The sequence below is a fragment of the Mustelus asterias genome, chromosome 16 (assembly GCF_964213995.1).
Source record: "Mustelus asterias chromosome 16, sMusAst1.hap1.1, whole genome shotgun sequence".
NCBI lineage: Eukaryota > Metazoa > Chordata > Chondrichthyes > Carcharhiniformes > Triakidae > Mustelus > Mustelus asterias.
This window is the reverse complement of record NC_135816.1, coordinates 98,712,593-98,738,411: the sequence shown is the minus strand read 5'-3', so window position 1 is coordinate 98,738,411 and position 25,819 is coordinate 98,712,593. Positions and strand designations below refer to the sequence as shown.

The 25,819-nt window shown below is 49.0% G+C and overlaps 1 protein-coding gene across 1 annotated transcript in view; it reads left to right on the top strand.

The window, feature by feature from the left end:
* LOC144505405 (equilibrative nucleobase transporter 1-like) overlaps positions 1-22,916 on the top strand; it is a 44,630-nt gene extending 21,714 nt beyond the window's left edge. The window contains exons 7-12 of the mRNA XM_078231516.1: positions 999-1,201; positions 2,989-3,156; positions 9,038-9,145; positions 12,996-13,188; positions 22,042-22,165; positions 22,746-22,916. Coding sequence (XP_078087642.1) covers positions 999-1,201; positions 2,989-3,156; positions 9,038-9,145; positions 12,996-13,188; positions 22,042-22,165; positions 22,746-22,916 — 967 coding nt within the window. The remainder of the gene's footprint in view (positions 1-998; positions 1,202-2,988; positions 3,157-9,037; positions 9,146-12,995; positions 13,189-22,041; positions 22,166-22,745) is intronic.
* Positions 22,917-25,819: the final 2,903 nt, after the last annotated feature.

Genomic DNA, 25,819 nt, shown 5'->3' with positions numbered 1-25,819 from the left:
AGACATGATTTTCCACTCACAAAGCCATGCTGACTGTCCCTAATCAGTCCTTGCGTCTCTAAATGCCTGTAGATCCTGTCTCCCAAAATACCTTCCAACAATTTACCCCCCACAGATGTGAGGCTCACCGGCCTGTAGTTCCCAGGCTTTTCCCTGCAGCCCTTTTGAAACAAAGGCACAACATTTGCCACTCTCCAATCTTCAGGGCACCTCACCCGTGACTATCGATGATTCAAATATCTCGGCTAGGGGACCTGCAATTTCCTTCCTAGCCTCCCACAACATCCTGGGATACACTTTATCAGATCCCGGGGATTTATCTCCCTTGATGTGCTTTAAGACGTCCAGCACCTCCTTCTCTGTAATATGTACACTCCTCAAGACATCACTATTTATTTCCCCAAGTTCCCTAACATCCATGCTTTTCTCAACAGTAAATACTGATGAGAAATATTCATTTAGGATCTCACCCATCTCTTGTGGATCCACACATAGATAACCTTGTTGATCCTTAAGAGGCCCTACTCTCTCCCTTGTTACTCTTTTGCCCTGTATTTGTAGAAGCTCTTTGGATTCTCCTTTGCCTTATGTGCCAAAACAATCTCGTCTCCCCTTTTATAAAGAATAACAGATACCCGGGAATCAATTACAGACTGGAATCTAATCGAGGAGTTTGGGTGGTTTATATTTAGAATAGCAAATACCCGGGAGTGAGTTACAGACTGGAACATAATCCAGGGGAACGGACGATTTGTAGATAGAATAGCAAATCACTGGTAATGTGTTCGAGGCTGTAATTAGAAGATGTTACAATGAAATACTCTGCAGATTGTTTTAAAGCATTTCAATCTCTGGAATCTCTGTTACTGTCTATATTGTCCCATTCTGAAAAGTTTAAAACCTCATCAGCTCTCCCTGTAAACTCTGTGTTCTAACAAAACAGTTTTTATTGTTACAATTGGGCTTTTTATAAGAATATTTGTGTCTTATTTGGTTAGGTTCAGTTGTGCAAAGCTGGGATTGATGTTATCAAGAGAGAGGCAGCCTCAGCACGGAGGAGATAAGATGGAGGGAGAGAGACAAGAAGAGAGGGAAGGAGACAGGAGAGAGGGTCAGGAAGAAACAGAAGGAGACACGGGAGAGAGAGAGAAAGAGACTGAGGCAATTATTAGTGCGGAATCTCAGCCCAAGAGGGCCGAAGGTGAGGAAATCTCCCTCTTTGCCCTCCAAATCGTTCCCCCGAGTCTCACATTTCTGCTTCTCCCCCTTTCTGCTCCATCCCCTCCTCTAACTCCTCTAACCCCTTTCACTCTTCCCTGTTCCTCTCCACTCCCTACTTCTTCCACTCTCCTCTCTGTCTCCCTCCACTCCTTCCCTCTCCTTCTGTCCTGTCCTTGCTTCTATTTCTATCCCACTCTCACCAACCTGTCCTTCCTTCATTCCATATTCTTCCCTGTCCGCTCTCTGTTATCTCACTCTTACACTCTCCTACCTTCTTGTTCCTCTCCTTCCCTCCTACTCGCTCACTCTCGCCTCCCCTCTCTTGCCTGCTCTCTTCCCCGTCCCTCGATATCTTCCCTCTCCCTCTTCCGTCTTTCTCCTCTGCACTAATTACCTCTCCTCTCTCATCCTCTCTCCTTCTCCCCTCATTCTCTGTACTCATTCCCTCTTCTCCCTCATCCTCTCCCTCCTTCCCTCATTCTCTGTACTCATTCCCTCTTCTCCCTCATCCTCTCCCTCCTTCCCTCATTCTCTGTACTCATTCCCTCTTCTCCCTCATCCTCTCCCTCCTTCCCTCATTCTCTGTACTCATTCCCTCTTCTCCCTCATCCTCTCCCTCCTTCCCTCATTCTCTGTACTCATTCCCTCTTCTCCCTCATCCTCTCCCTCCTTCCCTCATTCTCTGTACTCATTCCCTCACCTCTCTCATCCTGTACCTCTTCTGTCCTCTTCCCTCCATCATCATCTCACTCTCCTATCATCCCTCCCTCTCCCCATCGCTTACCCCTACTGCCTTCCCCTTCACTGTTTCTCTGCGCCCTCTACTTCCTCTTTGCACATTTCCCTGCCCAACTCCCACTCCCTCTGCCCCTCTGTCCCTCTGTCCCTCTGCCCCTCTGCCCCTCTGCCCCTCTGTCCCTCTGTCCCTCTGCACTATTCCCTCTCCCTCTTATTTCTCTACTACCATTTCTGCATCCCTCCCCAAAACGCCACCACAGTGGCACAGTGGTTAGCACTGCTGCCTCACAGCACCAGAGACCCAGGTTCGATTCCCGGCTTGGATCACTGTCTGTGTGGAGTTTGCACGTTCTCCCCATGTCTGCATGGGTTTCCTCCGGGTGCTCCGGTTTCCTCCCACACTCCAAAAGACACACTGGTTAGGTGCATTGGCCATGCTAAATTCTCCCTCAGTGTACCCGAACAGGCGACTAGGGGATTTTCATAGTAACTTCATTACAGTGTTAATGTAAGCCTACTTGTGACACTAACAAATAAACTTTAAACTTAAACTTTTAAGTCACTCTCCATCCTGACTTGGAAATATATCGGCCGATCCTTCACGGTAGCTGGGTTAAAATCTTGGACTTCCCTCCCTAACAGCATTGTGGGTGTACCTACACCCCATGGACTGCAGCGGGTTCAAGAAGGCAGCTCACCATCACCTTTCTGAGGGGCAATTAGTGACGGACAGTGATGCCCACAGCCCGTTAATGAATAGAAAATAAACTTCCGCGTTTCTCTCCATACTTCCCTGCCGCCTCTCCTCCTTACTCCCCACATCTTCCCTCTGCTTTCCCCTCCACTCCCTCGCTCTCTCCATTCCTCACCCTCAGCCTCACACCCACTTCTAGAGCATCCAGAGACAAAGTAGCTCAAAGTAAACAAGGCAAAGAGTGAGAAGAGACCGGCAGCTAAGTGTGTCCGAATACCCTGACAGTGTTCTTCTCCCTCTTGGTCGATCCCCACACTTTCCCCTTCCCGCTGCAGACTTCGAAGGGAATGAGGAGGAGATTCCCTCCTTCAGGAGCTCTGTCTTCTCCAAGCTCTTCCTTACCAACCTGGTCTGGCTCTCCATTCTGAGGCTCCGACACAACCTCTTCATCGGCACCCTGAACCCCATGCTCACCCGTCTGGCTGTGGATCGCACTGGACAAGGTACGGTGGGCAGGGAGGGTGGGAGTCACTCATTATTGTGGGTGTGGGGCAGGGGAGGGGAACACTGGAGCGAGAATGGGGGAGAAAGTGAGAGGTTAGTTGGATTGGCCATGCTCAATTGCCCCCAGCATGTAGGTTAGTGGATTAGCTATGGCAGCACGGTGGCACAGTGGTTGGCACTGCTGCCTCACAGCACCAGGGACCTGGGTTCGATTCCTGGCTCGTGTCACTGCCTGTGGGGAGTCTGCACATTCTCCCTGTGTCTGCGTGGGTTTCCTCCGGGTGCTCCGGTTTCCTCCCACAGTCCAAAAGACGTGCTGGAGTGTGGCAACTACGGGATTTTCACAGTAACTTCATTGCAGTGTTAACATAAGCCTACTTGTGACAATAATAAATAAACTTGAAACTTAAACTTTTAAGTCACCATCAGCGTTGGTCTCCTTAGTTAAGGAAGGATGTAAATGTGTTAGAAGCATTTCAGAGAAGGTTTACCAGACTCATAAAAGTTTAAGTTAAGAGAATTTAGCATGGCCTAACCAGCGTGTCTTTCAGACTGTGGGAGGAAACCGGAGCACCCGGAGGGAACCCACGCAGACACGGGGAGAACGTGCAGACTGCACACAGACAGTGACCCAAGCCGGGAATCGAACCCAGGTCCCTGGCGCTGTGAGGCAGCAGTGCTAACCACTGTGCCACCGTGCCACCCCAGGAATGGATAGGTTGTCTTATGAGGAAAGGTTGGAGAGGTTAGGATTGTATCCACTGGAGTTTAGAAGAGTAAGAGGTGACTTGATCGAAACCTTTCAGATCCTGAGGGGGTATTTATTGACAGGGTGGATGTGGAGAGGATGTTTCCTCTTGTGGAAGAATCTAGAACTCGGGGTCACTGTTTAAAAATAAGGGGGCGCCCACTGGAGGGGAATTTCTTTCTCTCAGAGGGGGTGAGTCTCTGGAACATTCTTCCCCAAAAGGCAGTGGAAGCAGAGCTCGAGGGGCTGAGTTGCCTACTCCTGCTCCTAATTCACATGTTTGTATGAATATATACCTAAAGTCCTATGGCCCGCACAGTGGTTAGCACTGCTGCCTCACAGCACCAGGGACCCGGGTTCGAGTCCCCACTTAGGTCACTGTCTGCACATTCTCTCCGTGTCTGCGTGGGTTTCCTCCGGGTGCTCCGGTTTCCTCCCACAGTCAGAAAGACACGCTGGTTAGGTGAATTGGCCATGCTAAATTCTCCCTCAGTGTACCCAAACAGGCACCGGAGTGAGGAGACTAGGGGATTTTCACACTAACTTCATTGCAGTGTTAATGTAAGCCCACTTGTGACTAATAAATAAATAAACTTTACTTTGTTACGGCGCAGAAGGAGGCCATTTGGCCCATCATGTCGATACCGGCTCGCCAAAGGAGCCTGCTGACTTAGTGCCAATCCCTGCCTTTTATCATTCCCCTGCATATTGTTTCTGTTCAAATAATCATCTAATGCCCTCCTGAATGTCTCGATTGAACCTTCCTCCACCACACTTCCAGACAGTGGATCCCAAGCTCCAACTGGGGGAGGCAGTGGCAGAGTGCATTGTCACAGGGCTAGTAATCCAGAGACTCAGGGTAATGTTCTGGGGATCCGGGTTCGAATCCCATCACAGCTGATGGTGGAATTTGAATTCAATAAAAATCTGGAATTAAGAATCTATTGATGACCATGAAACCATTGTCGGGAAAAACCCACCTGGTTCCTTTGGGGAAGGAAATCTGCTGTCCTTATCTGGTCTGGTCTACATGTGACTCCAGAGCCACAGCAATGTGGTTGACTCTCAAATGGCATCGGGCAACTAGGAATGGGCAATAAATACTGATGTGGAGATGCCGGTGTTGGACTGGGTTAAACACAGTAAGAGTTTTAACAACACCAGGTTGAAAAGTCCAACAGGTTTATTTGGTAGCAAATGCCATTAGCATTCGGAGCGCTGCTCCTTCGTCAGATGCGGGGAAATCTGCTCTCAAACAGGGCACAGAGACACAAAATCAAGTTACAGAATACTGATTAGAATGCAAATCTCTACAACCAACCAGGTCTTAAAGATACAATGTGAGTGGAGGGAGCATTCAGCACAGGTTAAAGAGATGTGTATTGTCTCCAGACAGGACAGCTGGTGAGATTCTGCAAGTCCAGGAGGCAAGCTGTGGGGGTTACAGATAGTGTGACATAAACCCAACATCCCGGTTTAGGCCGTCCTCATGTGTGCGGAACTTGGCTATCAGTTTCTGCTCAGCGACTCTGCGCTATCGTGTGTCGTGAAGGCCGCCTGGGAGAGCGCTTACCCGAATATCAGAGGCTGAATGCCCGTGACCGCTGAAGTGCTCCCCCACAGGAAGAGAACAGTCTTGCCTGGTGATTGTCGAGCGGTGTTCATTCATCCGTTGTCGTAGCGTCTGCATGGTTTCCCCAATGTACCATGCCTCGGGACATCCTTTCCTGCAGCGTATCAGGTAGACAATGTTGGCCGAGTTGCAAGAGTATGTACCGTGTACCTGGTAGATGGTGTTCTCACGTGAGATGATGGCATCCGTGTCGATGATCCGGCACGTCTGTACCGCAAGCCCACGGATAACCTCACGATGCTCCACTTCTCCAGCTTCCACCCTAAACACGTTAAAGAAGCCATCCCCTACGGACAAGCCCTCCGTATCCACAGGATCTGCTCGGATGAGGAGGATCGCAACAGACACCTCCAGACGCTGAAAGATGCCCTCATAAGAACAGGATATGGCGCTCGACTCATCGATCGACAGTTCCGACGCGCCACAGTGAAAAACCGCACCGACCTCCTCAGAAGACAAACACGGGACACAGTGGACAGAGTACCCTTTGTCGTCCAGTACTTCCCCGGAGCGGAGAAGCTACGGCATCTCCTCCGGAGCCTTCAACATGTCATTGATGAAGACGAACATCTCACCAAGGCCATCTCCACACCCCCACTTCTTGCCTTCAAACAACCGCACAACCTCAAACAGACCATTGTCCGCAGCAAACTACCCAGCCTTCAGGAGAACAGTGACCACGACACCACACAACCCTGCCACAGCAACCTCTGCAAGACGTGCCGGATCATCGACACGGATGCCATCATCTCACGTGAGAACACCATCCACCAGGTACACGGTACATACTCTTGCAACTCGGCCAACGTTGTCTACCTGATACGCTGCAGGAAAGGATGTCCCGAGGCATGGTACATTGGGGAAACCATGCAGACGCTACGACAACGGATGAATGAACACCGCTCGACAATCACCAGGCAAGACTGTTCTCTTCCTGTGGGGGAGCACTTCAACGGTCACGGGCATTCGGCCTCTGATCTTCAGGTAAGCGTTCTCCAAGGCGGCCTTCACGACACATGACAGCGCAGAGTCACTGAGCAGAAACTGACAGCCAAGTTCCGCACACATGAGGACGGCCTCAACCGGGATGTTGGATTTATGTCACATTATCAGTAACCCCCACAGCTTGCCTCCTGGACTTGCAGAATCTCACTGGCTGTCCTGTCTGGAGACAATACACATCTCTTTAACCTGTGCTTAATGCTCCCTTCACTCACATTGTCTGTATCTTTAAGACCTTGTTGGTTGTAGAGATTCGCATTCTAATCAGTATTCTGTAACTTGATTTTGTGTCTCTGTGCCCTGTTTGAGAGCAGATTTCCACTCCATCTGACGAAGGGGCCGCGCTCCGAAAGCTAATGGCATTTGCTATCAAATAAATCTGTTGGACTTTAACCTGGTGTTGTTAAAATTCTTACAATAAATACTGACCAGCCAGCGACACACACAGCCCATGATCAAATTTTTAAAATGCTCACTCGCTGTGCAAAACATCTTTAAATCTAATGCTGTTGTGAGTGGGAACAGTTTCTCCCTCACTACTCTGTCCATGATTTTGAACATCTCTATCAAATCTCCTCTCAGCCTTCTTCCCCCCAAGGAGAACAGTCCCAACTTCTCCAATCTATCCTCATAACTGAAGTTTCTCATCCCGAGGACCACTGCTTCACCGCGCCAGGGACCCAGGTTCGATTCCCGACTCAGGTCACTGTCTGTACGTTCTCCCCGTGTCTGCTCCGGTTTCCTCCCACAGTCCGAAAGACGCGCTGGTTAGGTGTATTGGCCATGCTAAGTTCTCCCTCAGTGTACCCGAACAGGTGCCTGAGTGTGGCGACTAGGAGATTTTCACAGTAACTTCATTGCAGTGTTAATGTAAGCCCACTTGTGACTAATAAATAAACCTTAACTTTAACTCTTCCGTACTCTCTCCAATGTGTTCACATCCTTGCTCCAGTGCAGTGCCCAGAACTGTACACAATATTCTAGCTGAGGTCTAACTAACATCTTGTATAAATTCAGCATCACCTCCTCGCTCTTGGACCCTGTTCCTATTAATAAAGCACAGAATACTATATATTTGATTAACTGCTCTCTCCATCTTCACTGTGTACAATATTCCACTGGTGTCCGGGCAGAGAAAAGAATCATAAAATCCTACTGTGCAGAAGGAGGCCATTTAGCCCATCGACCACAATCCCACCCAGGCCCCATCCCCATAACTCCATGCATTTACCCCAGCTAGTCCCCCTGACACTAAGGGGCAATTTATCATGGCCAATCCACCTAACCCGCACATCTTCGGGCTGTGGGAGGAAATCGGAGCACCCGGAGGAAACCCACGCAGACACGAGGAGAATGTGCAAACTCCACACAGACAGCGACCCAAGCCGGGAATCGAACCCGGGTCCCCAGTGTTGTGAGGCAGCAATGCTAACCACTGTGCCACCGTGCTGCCCAGTGTTTTGCAAGGTTACGTAGCGAGGGCAGGAATGTGGGATTAGGTTGGATGGCGAACTTATTTTCAGCCTGTGCAAATATGATGGGCTGAATGGCCTCTTTCTGGGCAGTAACTTCTATGGTTCCCCGCGAGTGAGGAAGACAGGGAAGAAGAGAGTGATGGAGGACTGAGAGATGGCGTGAGAGAGTAAGAGAGGGAGAGGGAGAGGCAGGGAAAGAGATCGGCGGAGAATGAGAGAGAGAGGAAGGGGTGAGATAGGAGAGAGAGCGTGAGAGAGAGGAAATTATAGAAGAGAGGTAGAGACTGTGATGTAAGCGGGGCAGGAGAAAGAATGAAGGAGTGGGGGAGAAGGCAAGGTGGGATGAGAGACGCAGAGGGGAGACAAGAAAGAGGGGTGGGAGGAGAGTGAGTGAGGGGGAGAGGAGTGAGGAGGAGGGTAGTGAGGGGGAGACGAGTGAGGGGGAGGGGAATGAGGGGGAGGGGAGTGAGGGGGAGGGGAGTGAAGGGGAGGGGAGTGAAGGGGAGGGGGAGGGGAGTGAGGGGGAGGGGAGTGAGGGGGAGAGGAGTGAGCGGGAGGGGAGTGAGCGGGAGGGGAGTGAGGGAGAGAGGAGTGAGGGGAAGGGGAGTGAGGGGGAGGGGAGTGAGGGAGAGAGCACGGGGAGGAATGGGGAATGAGGAAGAGTGGTTATGGGTGAAAAGGTTAGTGTGTGATTGAGAGACAGAGCGTGAGAGGAATCGAAAGTGAGAAAAACAACAGAGGGTGGAAAGAACGAAGGAGAGAGAGAGAGAGTGAGAAATGGGGAAAGAGAGGGGGGAGAGAGAAAGTTTTAGGAAACATGGGACCACAGAGGGATAGTGTGAGAGAGAGCCAAGACTATATCGTGACAATATTTAAATCCGAATGGTGCTTCTCATGGCCATATCAGGATGGGATTAGCAATAAGGTTTTACAGAGTAATGTCTCATTCAACTCTGTTCTCTCTCTTCCATTCTCCCTCCATCTCTCTCTCTCTCTGTTTGCCTTCACATTGTCTCCCTCAGCCAGTAAGATGCTGAATGCCTTCGCAATAACACAGTTCTTTGGCATAATCCTCGCACCTTTGAACGGGCTGATCCTCGACCGTCATAAACGCAGAACTAAACCATCAGGTAATCCACGTCTGAACACAGCTCCCTCCCAGTCTCGGGTAATCCAGGTGTGAACACTCAGCTCCCAGTCTCAGGGAATCCAGGTGTGAACACTCAGCTCCCAGTCTCAGGGAATCCAGGTGTGAACACTCAGCTCCCAGTCTCAGGGAATCCAGGTGTGAACACTCAGCTCCCAGTCTCGGGTAATCCAGGTGTGAACACTCAGCTCCCAGTCTCGGGTAATCCAGGTGTGAACACTCAGCTCCCAGTCTCGGGTAATCCAGGTGTGAACACAGCTCTCTCCCAGTCTCGGGTAATCCAGGTGTGAACACAGCTCTCTCCCAGTCTCGGGTAATCCAGGTGTGAACACTCAGCTCCCAGTCTCAGGGAATCCAGGTGTGAACACTCAGCTCCCAGTCTCGGGTAATCCAGGTGTGAACACTCAGCTCCCAGTCTCAGGTAATCCAGATGTGAACACTCAGCTCCCAGTCTCATGTAATCCAGGTGTGAACACTCATGTAATCCAGGTGTGGACACTCAGCTCCCAGTCTCGGGTAATCCAGGTGTGAACACACAGCTCCTAGTCTCGGGTAATCCAGGTGTGGACACTCAGCTCCTAGTCTCGGGTAATCCAGGTGTGGACACTCAGCTCCCTGCCCCTGTGGTTGTTTGGAAATCCTGATCGTTTTAGGAATATAGGAGGCACGGTCAGTAAGTTTATGGATGAAGCCAAAATTGGAGGTGTAGTGGACAATGAAGAAGTTTATCTCAGACGGCAACGGGATCTTGATCAACTGGGCCAGTGGGCCGAGGTACGCCAGATGGAGTTTAATTCAGATAAAGGTGTTGAATTTTGGTAAGACAAACCAGGGCAGGACTCCCCCAGTTAATGACAGGGCCCTGGGGTGTGTTGTCAAACAGAAGACCGAGGGGGGCAGGTACATAGTTCCTTGAAAGTGGCGTCACAGGTAGACAGCGTGGTGAAGGAGGTGTTTGGCAGAATTGCCTTCATTGGTACAGAGTTGGGACGTTATGTTACTGTACACTTAAGCAAGGAGTAAGAAGAGCTAAAAGGGGTCATGAAAAAGCATTGGCCAGCAGGATTAAGGAAAATCCCAAGGCTTTTTACACATATATAAAGAGCAAGAGGGTAGCCAGGGAGAGGGTTGGCCCACTCAAGGACAACGGAGGGAATCTGTGCGTGGAGCCAGAGGAAATGGGCGAGGTATTAAATGAGTACTTTGCGTCAGTATTCACCAAAGAGAAGGACTTGGTGGGTGATGAGTCTGGGAAAGGATGTGTAGATAGTTTGAGTCATGTTGAGATCAAAAAGGAGGAGGTATTGGGGTTCTTGAGAAACATTAAGGTAGACAGGTCCCCAGGGCCTGATGGGATATACCCCAGAATACTGAGAGAGAGGCAAGGGAGGAAATTGCTGGGGCCTTGAGAGAAATCTTTGTATCCTCACTGGCTACAGGGGAGGTCCCAGAGGATTGGAGAATATCCAATGTTGTTCCTTGGTTTAAGAAGGGTAACAAGAATAATCCAGGTAATTACAGGCCGGTGAGCCTTACATCAGTGGTAGGGAAATTATTGGAGAGGATTCTTCGAGACAGGATTTATTCCCACTTGGAAATAAATGGACAGATCAGTGAGAGGCAACATGGTTTTGTGAAGGGGAGGTTGTGTCTCACGAACTTCATCGAGTTTTTTGAGGAAGTGACAAAGATGATTGATGAAGGTAGGACAATGGATGTTGTCTGCATGGACTTCAGTAAGGCCTTTGACAAGGTCCCTCATGGCAGACTGGTGCAGAAGGTGAAGTCGCATGGGATCAGAGGTGAGCTGGCAAGGTGGATACAGAACTGGCTCAGTCAAAGAAGACAGAGGATAGCAGTGGAAGGGTGTGTTTCTGAATGGAGGGCTGTGACAAGTGGTGTTCCTCGGGGATCAGTGCTGGGACCTTTGCTGTTTGTAATATATATAAATGATTTGGAGGAAAATGTAACTGGTTTGATTAGTACGTCTACGGATGACACAAAGGTTGGTGGATTTGCGGATAGTGATGAGGACCATCAGAGGATACATACCACCAGGGTATAGATCAGTTGGAGACTTGGGCGGAGAGATGGCAGATGGAGTTTAATCCGGACAAATGTGAGGTAATGCATTTTGGAAGGTCTAATACAGATAGGAAATATACAGTAAATGGCAGAACCCTTAAGAGTATTGATAGGCAGAGGGATCTGGGTGTACAGGTACACAGGTCACTGAAAGTGGCAACGCAGGTGGAGAAGGTAGTCAAGAAGGCATACGGCATGCTTGCCTTCATCGGCCGGGGCACTGAGTTTAAAAATTGGCAAGTCATGTTGATGCTTTATGGAACCTTAGTGAGGCCGCACTTGGAATATAATGTTCAATTCTGGTCGCCACACTACCAGAAGGATGTGGAGGCTTTGGAGAGGGCACGGAAAAGATTTACCAGGATGTTGCCTGGTATGGAGGGCATTAGCGATGAGGAGAGGTTGGAGAAACCTGATTTGTTCCGACTGGAACAACAGAGGTTGAGGGGAGACCTGATAGAAGTCTACAAGATTATGAGGGGCATGGACAGAGTGGATAGTCAGAAGCTTTTTCCCAGGGTGGAAGAGTCAATTACTAGGGGGCACAGGTTTAAGGTGTGAGGGGCAAGTTTTAAAAGAGATGTACAAGGCAGATTTTTTACACAGAGGGTGGTGGGTGCCTGGAACTCGTTGCCGGGGGAGGGAGTGGAAGCGGATACGATAGTGACTTTTAAGGGGCGTCTTGACAAGTACATGAATGAGATGGGAATAGAGGGATATGGGTCCCCAGAAGCTTGGGGGTTTTAGTTCAGTCGGGCAGCATGGTCGGTGCAGGCTTGGAGGGCCGAAGGGCCTGTTCCTGTGCTGTAATTTTCTTTGTTCTTTGGTCTTTGTACAAAACATTGGTGTGACCGCATTTGGAGTACTCTGTACAATTCTGGTCACCCTGTTATAGGAAATTGTTATTAAACTGGAAAGAGTTACGAGGATGTTACCTGGGAGGTTTGACTTAAAACGAGAGGCTGGATAAAGAACAAAGACCTCTCATAATCTTATAGACTTCTATCAGGTCTTCCCTCAACTTCCGTCGCTCCAATGACAACAAACCAAGCTTCTCCAACCTCTCCTCATAGCTAATGCCCTCCGTACCAGGCAACATCCTGGTAAATCTTTTCTGTACTCTCTCCAAAGCCTCCACATCCTTCTGGCGGTGTGGCGACCAGAATTGAACACTATATTCCAAGTGCGGCCTAACTAAGGGTCTATAAAGCCGCAATTTGTAAACTCAATACCCCAGCCGATGAAGGCAAGCATGCCGTATGCCTTCTTGACTGGATAGGCTGGGACTTTTTTCCCTGGAGCGTAGGAAGATGAGGGGTGACCTTATAGAGGTTAATAAACTCATGAGGAGCGTGGATAAGGTGAATAGCCAAGGTCTTTTCCCCAGAGTACTGGAGTCCAAAACTAGAGGGCAAAGGTTAAAGGTGAGAGGGGAAAGATTTAAAAGGGACCTGAGGGGCAACCTTTTCATACAGGGGGTGGTGCGTGTCTGGAATGAGCTGCCAGAGGAGGTGGTAGAGGCGGATACTACAACATTTAAAAAACATTTGGACAGGTTCATGGATGGGAAAGGTTAGAGGGATATGGGCCAAACGCAGGCAAGTGGAACCAGTTCAGTTTCGGATACCTGGTCAGCATGGAGGAGTTGGGCCGAAGGGCCTGTTTCCGGGCAGTGTATCTCGATGACTCTGAGAATGTGGAGTTCTAGTTTATGAGTATTTATTCTCTCGTCTCTTGTTCCCTTTCAGATTGTGCTGCCTCTGATCGATTGGCTGATTTGCAGTCGGTGGTACTCTCTCTCGCACTCACTGTCTCGCAGTCCATCCTATTCTCGATCTGTGCTGCTATCCCTGTGCTGGGGGTTCAGTACCTGACCTTTGTCCTGCAGGTGATCAACAATGTCTTCCTCTATGGATGTTACTTGGCGTTTACCACCATCGCGTAAGTGACCCAATGATAAATCCTGGATTCAGAGTGTCTTCAAACTCCCGTTACACTGTCAGATCTGGGATCACGAGGCCAGGAGTTAAATTTGCGATTTTTTAATAGAACCCCTACAGTGCAGAAGGAGGCCATTCGGCCCCATCGAGTCTGCGCCAACCACCATCCCACCCAGGCCCTATTCCTGTAACCCCATGTATTTATCCTAGCTAGTCCCCCTAACAATGAGGAACAATTTAGCTTGGCCAATCAACCTAACCTGCACATCTTTGGAGTGTGGGAGGAAACCGGAGGAAACCCACGCTGACACGGGGAGAACGTGCAAACTCCACACCGACAGAAACCCAAGCCGGGGATTGAACCCGGGTCCCTGGCGCTGTGAGACAGCAGTGCTGACCTCTGTGCCACCGTTTCTTATTCATTTATGGGATCTAACCTCCCCGCTTTAGGCAAAAATGAACGATCATCATGAAAAGATGGCTTTGTTTTTCTCTCTTTTAAACTTGCGATGAAATATTGGCGATAACATTACAACATAGACATACTGTAAATTAAGTGCTTGCAACATGAGACTCCACCAAAATAATCTTGTCCTTAAATCCTTCCAGAAATGTCAAAGGATTGTGATTGGTCGACACAATCGTCTCTGATACATTGTAATGTAAATATTAAAATGTTGTAACGCCATTACAAACACAATAACTCCGTTTCAATAGTTGAATATTTTGTCTTGTGGATACTGAGTTTTTTTGAAACTTTATCTTTCAATTCCACATTTCTGCCCAATTTTACAAGTGATGTCTTTTTCTGTCTTTCGAAACTTTCTTGGCAAATTTGGGAAGCATCTTCAATCCCCAGAGCCTCTTTTCGTAATGTTCAGAGCCATTTTCCCACTTTTTATTTAACCAACTTGCTGTCAGTGAGCAGATCTTCCATTTCTCACTTGAGGTTTATTGAAAGATCTAAGACTGTTCAACTCCAGGACCCAGACCCCCAATCTGTTATGAAGGGGGAGATCGATCCCCTCCCTGAGAACTAATACCTAACCACTCAAAGAGGAGTACCTCACCTCATAGTCTGTTAAATGTGTGTGAGAAATAGAACTTCGGCACGGTGGCACAGTGGTTAGCACTGCTGCCTCACAGCGCCAGGGACCCGGGTTCGATTCCCGGCTTGGGTCACTGTCTGTGTGGAGTTTCCACGTTCTCCCTGTGTCTGTGTGGGTTTCCTCCGGGTGCTCCGGTTTCCTCCCACAGTCCAAAAGACGTGCTGGTTAGGGTCATTGACCCGAACAGGTGCCCAAGTGTAGCGACTAGGGGAATTTCACAGTAATTTCATTGCAGTGTTAATGTAAGCCTATCTGTGACTAATAAATAAGCTTTAAAAAACTTTGAAAATCAAAATACCAACCTGAGACTCTCTCTGTAAAAGCAACAAGTAACACTTTACTTATCCAACGAACAGGTTAATTAAACTATTAACAAACCAAATAAAACAAGATTCTAATGGAATGCTGGTTAGATAAATACAATTCCCATTTATTAACAAAAAATAGAATTTTTAGTCACTCTCAAAATTACAACCAGGTTTGGCGTCTTCCAGAATATTCTGTTTTCTTTCTTCTTTGCAATCTTCACTATTGAGATGAGGCTTTCTTTTAAGACATAAATTCAGCTATGAGAGCCAGCAGTTCTTCCCCACCACGGACGTCAAGCTCACCGGCCTATAATTACCCGGGTTATCCTTCCTACCCTTCTTAAATAACGGGACCACATTGGCTATCCTCCAATCCTCTGGGACCTCACCTGTGTCCAGTGACGAGACAAAGATTTGCGTCAGAGGCCCAACTATTTCACCTCTCGTCTCCCTGAGCAGCCTTGGATAGATTCCATCAGGCCCTGGGGATTTGTCAGTCTTTATATTCTCTAACAAACCTAACACTCCCTCCTTTGTAATGGAGATTTTCTCCAACGGTTCAACACTCCCCTCCGAGACACTCCCAGTCAACACATCCCTCTCCTTAGTGAATACCGACGCAAAGTATTCATTTAGGATCTCTCCTACCTCTTTGGGCTCCAAGCATAAGTCCCCACTTTTGTCCCTGAGAGGTCCGATTTTTTCCCTTACAACCCTTTTGTTCCTAACGTATGAATAAAATGCCTTGGGATTCTCCTTAATCCTGTCTGCCAAGAACATTTCGTGACCCCTTTTTGCTCTTCTAATTCCCCGTTTGAGTATTTTCCTACTTTCATTATACTCCTCCAGAGCTCCCTCCGTTTTTAGCTGCTTGGACCTAACATACGCCTCTCTTTTCCTTTTGACCAGTCCCTCAATTTCCCTGGTTATCCACGGTTCTCTAATCCTACCCTTCCTATCCTTCTTTTTTACAGGCACATGCTTGTCCTGTAGCCCTAACAACCGTTCCTTAAAAGACTGCCACATACCAGATGTGGATTTACCCTCAAACAGCCTCTCCCAATCAAGAGCTGCCAATTTCTGCCTGATCCCAATAAAGTTAGCCTTCCCCCAATCCAACACCTTACCCTTGGGACACCACTCATCCTGTTCCATCACTATCCTAAAGCTAACAGAATTGTGGTCACTATTTGCCACATGTTCCCCGACCAAAACTTTGAAGACCTGACCGGGCTCATTCCCCAGCACCAGGTCCAGTATAGCCCCCTCTCTAGTTGGGCTGTCCACATATTGTTCCAACGAACCCTCCTGTACACATTTTACAAATGCCTCACCATCCAGAGTCCCTGCCCTCAGCGATTTCCAGTCTATACCAGGGAAATTGAAGTCTCCCACTACAACAACCCTATATTTCCTGCACCTATCCAGTATCTCCTGACATATCCATTCTTCCACTTCCCTTGGGCTGTTGGGGGGCCTGTAGTACACCCCCAACATAGTGAGTGTGCCTTTCCTGTTTCTAAGCTCCACCCAGAGTGACTCGCTACACGACTCCTCCGAATTGTCCTCCCTCTGCACCGCTGTAATATGCTCTCCAACCAATACCGCTACTCCCCCACCTCTTTTGGCCCCTCCTCTGTCTCGCCTAAAACACTTGTACCCTGGAATATTCAGCTGCCAGTCCTGTCCCTCTTTCAACCAAGTCTCCGTCACCGCAACCACATCCAAATTCCTCGTGCGCATTAAGGCCCCAAGTTCGTCTGTTTTACCTGCTACGCTCCTTGCATTGAAGTATAAGCTCTCCAGACCCCCAGGCTCAGTGAGGTCGTCCTCCCCCAGAGTGCTCTTCTTCTTTGCCAGCCTTGTCCCAGCCCCAAGCTCGTCCCCAGCCACCACACTTATAGACCTAATAGTTTGATCCCCACCCCCCTGCCATACTAGTTTAAACCCCCCTGAACTGCATTAGCAAAGCTCCCAGCCAGGATATTTGTGCCCTTCCAACTTAGTTGTGACCCCTCCCTCTTGTACAGGTGCCATCCTCTCCTGAAAACCTCCCATTGGTCTATGAAAATAAAGCCCTCCCTCCTGGACCAGTCCTTTAGCCAGGCATTCATTTGAACCAACTCCCTATTCTTATCCTCACTGGCACGAGGCATTGGGAGCAGCCCAGAGATGGCCACCCTAGTGACCCTACTTTTTAACCTATTTCCCAACTCCCTGAATTGCTCCCTTAGGACCCCCCTACTCTTCCTATCTACGTCATTTCCACCAATGTGTATAATGACATCCGTTTCTTTATTTCCCCTTTTAAAATGCCTCCTATCCGCTCGGAGACATCCGTGACCCCAGCACCAGGTAGGCAGACTACCATCCTGGAGTCCCGTTCGCCCCCACAGAATCGCCTGTCTGTCCCTCTAACTGACGCATCCCCCACCACTATCGCTCTCCTAACCCCTCTCTTCCCTTTCCGGGCCACAGAGCCTGACTGTGTGCCAGTGACCTGGTCACTGTGTCTTACCCCTGGAGAGGCACACTCCTCCACACTATCTAAAACAATATACCTGTTTTGGAGTGGGACAACCACAGGTGACCCTTCTTCTAACTGTCCACTCCCCTCCCCTCTCACACCTGTCACCAAGCCCTTCCTATTTTGAGACACCTCTGGAGACCTCCCTTGTACTTTACCCTTCTGCCCTTTACTCCTCCTAACTGTGACCCACGTGTCATTCTCCCGATGCCCCTTAAAGATAGGATGTATGCGCATTTAGAAAGGAATAAACTCATTAACGATAGTCAACATGGTTTTGTGAGAGGGAGGTCATGCCTCACGAACCTGGTGGTGTTTTTTGAAGAAGTGACCAAAATGGTTGACGAAGGAAGGGCCGTGGATGTTGTCTATATGGACTTTAGTAAAGCATTTGACAAAGTCCCTCATGGTAGGCTAGTGAAAAAGGTTGGATCCCATGGGATAAAGGGGGAGGTGGCTAGATGGGTGGAGAACTGGCTTGGTCATAGAAGACAGAGGGTGGTAGTGGAAGGGTCTTTTTCCGGCTGGAGGCCTGTGACTAGTGGTGTACCGCAGGGCTCTGTATTGGGACCTCTGCTGTTTGTGATTTATATAAATGATCTGGAAGAAGGAGTAACTGGGGTGATCAGTAAGTTTGCGGACGACACAAAACTGGCAGGACTTGCAGATAGTGAGGAACATTGTCAGAGGCTACAGAAGGATATAGATAGGCTGGAAATTTGGGCAAGGAAATGGCAGATGGAGTTCAATCCTGATAAATGCGAAGTGATGCATTTTGGTGGGAATAATGTAGGGAGGAGCTACACGATAAATGGAAGAACCATAAAGGGTGTAGAGACGCAGAGGGACCTGGGTGTGCAAGTCCACAGATCTTTGAAGGTGACGTCACAGGTGGAGAAGGTGGTGAAGAAGGCATATGGCATGCTTGCCTTTATAGGACGGGGCATAGAGTATAAAAGTTGGGGTCTGATGTTGCAGATGTATAGAACGTTGGTTCGGCCGCATTTGGAATACTGCGTCCAGTTCTGGTCGCCACACTACCAGAAGGACGTGGAGGCTTTGGAGAGAGTACAGAGGAGGTTTACCAGGATGTTGCCTGGTATGGAGGGGCTTGGTTATGAGGAGAGATTGGGTAAACTGGGGTTGTTCTCCTTGGAAAGACGGAGGATGAGGGGAGACTTAATAGAGGTGTATAAAATTATGAAAGGCATAGATAGGGTGAACGGTGGGAAGCTTTTCCCCGGGTCGGTGGTGACGTTCACGAGGGGTCATAGGTTCAAGGTGAAGGGGGGGAGGTTTAACACAGATATCAGAAGGACATATTTCACACAGAGGGTCGTGGGGGCCTGGAATGTGTTGCCGGGCAAGGTGGTGGAGGCGGACACACTGGGAACGTTTAAGACTTATCTAGACAGCTATATGAACGGAGTGGGAATGGAGGGATACAAAAGAGTGGTCTAGTTTGGACCAGGGAGCGGCGCGGGCTAATTGTTCCTGGTTTCTCGTTTCAAGGCTTCATTCTACGATCATCTTGCTGGTGCCAGTACAGAGTGAGACTGCGGATAGTTGGGAACCTGTCTCGGGGGCAGGGAATTCATATGGTGTTCGTGGAAGTGGAAATTACTAGGGTTGGGAAGCATTTTCCGATCGGGGCCATTGTGATCTCCTGGACTCGTTTCGATCGCCTCAGGGGGTCGGAGAGGAATTTCCCAGATTTTTTTTTCCCCATATTGGCCCTGGGGTTTTTCACTCTGGGTTTTCGCCTCTCCCTGGAGATCACATGGTCTGGAATGGGGGGGTGGGGGTAAGTTAATAGGTTGTAATGAACAAAGCATCGTAGCTGTGAGGGACAGCTCGGTGGATAGGATATTGGTATGTAGATAGGCTGGAAAATTGGGCGGGGATCCTGGATTCAGGATTCAATCCTGGACCGGGGAGCGGCGCGGGCTTGGAGGGCCGAAGGGCCTGTTCCTGTGCTGTATTGTTCTTTGTTCTTTGTTCAGTTCTCTCTCTCTCGGAGCTGTGAGCGGTGACAGGTGCTCTCCCAGTTTGTGCCACTGTCCCATCTCTTATACCCCTGATGACATATCAATATTTCCCACAATATGATTGGTTCTCAAGTTACCAAAACATCAATTTCAAATCTAACAGGTGCTTGGTATCGAAGTGCCTAATTTTAAACTGATTGGCTAAAATTCAAAAACAGCCCGTTGTCTTGGCAACACTATTGTTCGGTCTTTGATGCAATGTTTCACTCTGTGTACTGGCTCCAAATGCACCTGCATTTAAAAAAAATTTCTAAGCACAGATCAAACACGACCTTTGAAAGGGATCATGCAATGCTTTCACTCCTGAGAGTTTTACATTTTTAAAATAATTTTACAAACACCAAATGTTAACATTCTACTCAACTTGGCAACGTGTAGATGAGAAAGATGAGAAGAAGGGCACCCAATAATCCAGTAATAGTTCCCAATGGGAATTCAGGAGTATTCTCTGTACTCAGCAAGTGTTGGGAATATGGAGCTTGCACCCATTTTCCTCATAAAACTGACAATCAAAGAAAGCACATAGGACAACTTCCCTGCCAAACAGCATAAACAGCAAGTGATAGACAGAGCTAAGCGATCCCACAACCAGCGGATCAGATCTATCCCCTGCAGTCCTTCCAGTCGAGAATGGTGGTGGACAATTAAACAACTCACTGGATGAGGAGACGCCACAAATATCCCCATCCTCAATGATGGAGGAGCCCAGCACATCAGTGCAAAGGATAAGACTGAAACATTCACAGCAATCTTCAGCCAGAGTGGATGATCCATCTCGGCCTCCTCCTGTGGTCCCCAACATCTCAGATGCCAGTCTCCAGCCAATTCGATTCACTCCACATGATGTCAAGAAACGGTCGGAGGCACTGGGTACTGCAAAGGGCCCTGATAACATTCCGGCAATAGTACTGACGACTTATGCTCTCGAACTTGCCGCTCCCCGAGCCAAGCTCTTCCAGGACAGTTACAACACTGGCATCTACCCAACAATGTGGAAAACTGCCCAGGTATGTCCTGTACACAAAAAGCAAGAAAAATCCAACCCAACCAATTATCGCCCAATCAGTCTACTCTCGATCATCAGTAAAGTGATGGAAGGGGTTATCAACAGTGCTATCAAGCAGCACCTGCTCAGCAATAACCTGCTCAGTGACGCCCAGTTTGGGTTGTGCCAGGGTCACTCAGCTCCTGACCTCATTACAGGCTTGGTTCAAACATGGACAAAAGAGCTGAATTCCAGAGGTGAGGTGAGAGTGACAGCCCTTGACATCAAGGCCGCATTTGACCGAGTGTGGCCTCAAGGAGCCCCTAGCAAAACTGGAATCAATGGGTATCAGGGGGCAAACTCTCCGCTGGTTGGAGTCATACCTGGTACATAGGAAGATGGTTGTGGTTGTGGAGGGTCAGTCATCTCAGCTCCAGGACATCTCTGCAGGAGTCCCTCAGGGTTAGTGTCCGAGGCCCAACAATCTTCAGCTGCTTCATCAATGACCTTCCCTCCATCATAATGTCAGAAGTGGGGATGTTCGCCGATGATTGCACAATGTTCAGCATGATTCACGACTCCTCAGATACTGAATTGTCCATGTTCAAACGCAACAAGATCTGGACAATATCCAGGTTTGGGTTGACAAGTGGCAAGTACCATTCGTGCCACACAAATGCCAGGCAGTGACCATCACCAATAAGAGACACTGTAAACATCGCCCCTTGACATTCAATGGTGTTACCATCACCGAATCCCCCACTGTCAACATCCTTGGGGTTACCATTGACCAGAAACTCAACTGGACTCACCGCATAAACACGGTGGCTCCAAGAGCAGGTCAGAGACTAGAAATACTGCGGCGAGTAACTCACCTCCTGACTCCCCAAACCTATCCACCATCGACAAGGCACAAGTCAGGAGTCTGGTGGAATACTCCCCACTTGCCTGGATTGGTCCAGCTCCAACAACACTCAAGAAGCTTGACACCATCCAGGACAAAGCAGCCCGCTTGATTGGCACCACATCTACAAACATTCAATCCCTCCAGCACCGACGCTCAGTAGCAGCAGTGTGTACTAACTACAAGATGCACTGCAGCAATTCACCAAAGATCCTTAGACAGCACCTTCCAAACCCACGACCACTTCCATCTAGAAGGACAAGGGCAGCAGATACCTGGGAACACCACCACCTGCAAGTTCCCCTTCAAGCCACTCACCATCCTGACTTGGAAATATATCGCCGTTCCTTCATAGTCGCTGGATCAAAAACCTGGAGTTCCCTCTCTAATGACCACCACAGAACATGGACTGCAGCGATTCAAGAAGGCAGCTCACCACCACCTTCTCAAGAGTAACTAGGGATGGGTAATAAATGCTGGCCTAGCCAGTGGTGCTCATGTCCCATGAATGAACAAAAAAAAAGTCTCCTTGACAGTTGTGTCACTAACCCCTGCTTTATCCATTAAGTGATTTTGGAGCTCAGAAAAGTATTCATAATCAAATTTTGTGGTGCAACTGTGCCAACAAAGTCTCCAGAGCCGAATACATTAAAGCTTTTTAAGTGGCCTGGACGGATGGCTGGGCTGTCAATCATAGGGGTCAGCCATCTGTTCAGCTATTGAGAACAAGGAATGAATCAGGTAGATGGAATAGATTTATAAGGAAGCTATAAAGATACATGGGATAGATATATTAATGGGATGAGGTGAATGGGGGATGATGAGTCAGCATGTGGGGGTCGGGGGGGGGGCGGGGGGGGTGAATTTTGTGTGGAGTGTAAACACCAGAATGGAAAATTGGCCTCTTCCTGTGTTGCAGACTCAATGTAATTCTCTGAGCCTCACTCTTTCTGTATCTTCTTGGTCCCTGTAGGTTCCCAGCCTGCCACTTTGGGAAGGTCTGTGGTCTGGGACTAACTCTGTCAGCCGTGTTTGCTCTACTCCAGTATCCTTGCTTCGCCCTGGTCCATGGACCCCTGCAAGGTGACCCCCTGTACGTGAGTATTAGTGCATATTGGGAGGTTCAGGGATCCCTGTGTGTCACAGAGTCACAGAGAAGCAATAGATGGGGAGAGAGAGAGAGAGAGATGGAGAGAATGGAGAAAGCGACACCAGGGAGGATTGGGGATGTCCCTGTTTGGGATTGGGGTTGAAAGCTGAGGAACGCTCCTAGGTCCATCACAGAAGATGGGTTTTTACATTCATTCACAGGATATGGGTGTCACTGGCTGGGCCCCGCATTTATTGCCCATCCCTAATTGCCCTTGAACTGAGTGGCTGACTTGCCCATTTCAGAGGGCAGTCTGGAGTCACATGTAGGCCAGACCTGGTAAGGACGGCAGATTTCCTTCCCTAAAGGAACCAGATGGGTTTTTCCGACAATGGTTTCATGGTCATCAGTAGATTCTTAATTCCAGCAATTTTTTATTGAATTCAAATTCTACCACCTGCCGTGGTGGGATTCGAACCTGGGTCCCCAGGGCATTCTGCTTGGTCCCTGGATTGACAATGACAATACCACGACCACATCATCCCCCTGAATGCTAACTCTCTCTATTCGTCTTTCTCTGTCCACAGCTGAACATTGGATTCATCGTCCTGATAGCCCTGACCTACATCCATCCCATCAATGTTTATGTCCATTATAAACGGGAAAGCCGGCAGAGAGGGGCGATGAGGCCCCCCTTTGTTGAAGTGCTATCCTTGGCAGAGGAGGAGGATCGGCCAGCAAGCCACACGACTGTCTGACACGGATGCTTCTCGGTGGGGTGTGGACTGATGGGAGTGGGGTACAGAGGTGTACCTGGGTGGTGGGTGTGACCTTGGGTGGTTTGAAGGTGAGTTCAGAGAGACCCAAGCAAATTATTTTTTATTAAAGATTGTAAACCGTGCTGTTTCCCAGGTTACTAAGGACAGTGTTCCACTCTGGATGAGGCCAGTGGAGAATAGTGTTAATTACTTTTGAACATCACCAACAGACAAAGTCTTTTTCCACCTTCTCTCTCGTTCTCCCCTTCCCTCTCCCGTTCTCTCTATCCCTCTTTTAACTTCCTCTCTTTATAGTTCCACCACTCTATCCCATCCTCTCTCCTCTTCAACTCTTCCTTTCTCTTTGTTCCCTCTTTCCTCTCCCTCACTCCCTTCCCTGTCTTCCTCCTTCTCTCTCTTTCTCCCTCCTCTCTTTCTGCTTTTCCCTGTCACTGTCTCCCTCTCTCCCCTTCTTCCTCCCTGCTTTTCCTCATTCCCTCCAATCTGTCTGCATCTCCTTTTGTCTCTCTCTCTTTCTTCCTTCCTTCTCTTCATCCATTGCCTTTCTTCCAGCACCACTATCTATTTGGATTTATTATTGTCACATGTATTGGGATACAGTGAAAAGAATTGTTTGTTGCAGTTATACAGACAAAGCATACCGTTCATAGAGAAGGAAAGGAGAGAGTGCAGAATGTAGTGTTACAGTCATAGCTAGGGTGTAGAGAAAAATCAACTTAATGCAAGATAGGTCCATTCAAAAGTCTGACAGCAGCAGGGAAGAAGCTGTTCTTGAGTCGGTTGGTACGTGACCTCAGGCTTTTGTATCTTTTTCCCGACGGAAGAAGGTGGAAGAGAGAATGTCCGGGGTGCGTGGGGTCCATGATTCTGCTGGCTGCTTTCCCAAGGCAGCGGGTCTCTCTTTCCCTCTTCATTCTGAGCTCTCCTTCACCAGCTTATCGAGATTGCCAAGGTCTTCGCAAGGTTTATCTGTGCACTACATAGAACATAGAACAGTACAGCACAGAACAGGCCCTTCGGCCCACGATGTTGTGCCGAGCTACCTCGAGACCAAGGCTTCTGACAGTGATGGTTTCAGCCAGGTTGCTGACACAGAGGTTGTGCTGTCGGTTTTCCCTCTCTTGTCGGGACTGGGCTCTTCCCTGAGGAGATGTCGCTTCCGTACTAACGGCAACTTTTGTGGAAGTTGCTCACCGGGTCTGACTGACCTGACAGGCAACAGGAGCCTTGGAGAACCTATTCCGAGTGAATGGTAATAACCCTTTCCTGTCATAGCAAACATGGACCTGCCCCTCAGCTGGTCTCCCATCACCACCATCTTCCTGATGTTTCTTTCAATTCAATTCGGGAATGTCCATCTCTAACTGCCCTCCAATTCAGAGGGCAGCTGAGAGTCAACCACATTGTCTGGAGTCACATGTAGGCCAGACCAGGCTAAGGACAGCAGATTTCCTTCCCTCAAGAACTTTAGTGAACCAGATGGGTTTTTCCGACAATGGTCATCTTTCGACTTTTGTTTTAAATTCCAGGTTTTTTATGGAATTCAAAATTCACCATGGCGGGATTTGAACCCGGGTCCCCAGATCTTGCCCTGGGTCTCTGGATTGCTAGTCCAGTGACAATGCCGCTGCACCACTGCCTCCCCTCACCATTTAATCACCTCCATGACACTGGACAGGAGGAGCATCCTCTTCCTCGCCTTCCTCAGATATCAGAATTATAACAATATAGCACTGGCTCCTGCCCCTACTCATCCCGTCTGGGTGTAGAGCCCTCTGTGGCATCATATTGTGGGCGCAAGCAACACACACACCATGACAATTCCGGACACCCTTACTGTGGGATACTGTAGAGCGCACCCACAATGGTGAAGACACTGGAAGCACATCTTCAAGACGCCAAGACCTTGCGAGTCACAATAATGGCTGTGGCACCATCCCTAAAGGCAGGTCATCAAGTGAAGGGGTATTTCCCCCCCCCTCCCCGCCCACCCCACCTTCAATACCTCCCAGGTGGCCAACCATGACCTGTGTGTGTCAAGTCACTGAGGCAACTGCTAACTCCCGGGATACTGTGTGCATCCATGCAGGAACACCTCAGTGGTGCCCACGCACCACTTGCTCATTCAGTGGGTGGAAGGAGGTTTGATGCCCTTTTGCTGACGTGGGTACAGACGATTGCTCCTAGTACCTGAGGGGAATGTGCTACTTCCACAGCCCCCCCCCCCGGCCCTCTGTCCTTGCATGTAGGACAAGGCTGCTGAAACGGTCACACTAATAGAAAGGCAGAAGAATCAATGTGATAAAATGATGAAAATAATGCCGGATTGAAACACGAGGAAGAGAATAAATTTTATCACAGGGGCAGCACGGTAGCACAGTGGTTAGCACTGCTGCCTCACAGCGCCAGGGACCCAGGTTTGATTCCCGGCTTGGGTCACCGTCTGTGCGGAGTCTGCACGTTCTCCCCGTGTCTGCGTGGGTTTCCTCCGGGTGCTCCGGTTTCCTCCCACAGTCTAAAGACGTGCAGGTTAGGTGGATTGGCCATGCTAAATTGCCCCTTCGTGTCCAAAGATGTGCAGGTTAGGTGGATTGGCCGCGGTAAATTGCCCCTTAGTGTCCAAAGATGTGCAGGTTAGGTGGATTGGCCATGCGAAATTGCCCCTTAGTGTCCAAAGATGTGCAGGTTAGGTGGATTGGCCATGCTAAATTGCCCCTTCGTGTCCAAAGATGTGCAGGTTAGGTGGATTGGCCATGCTAAATTGCCCCTTCGTGTCCAAAGATGTGCAGGTTAGGTGGATTGGCCATGCTAAATTGCCCCTTCGTGTCCAAAGACGTGGAGGTTAGGTGGATTGGCCATGCTAAATTGCCCCTTAGTGTCAG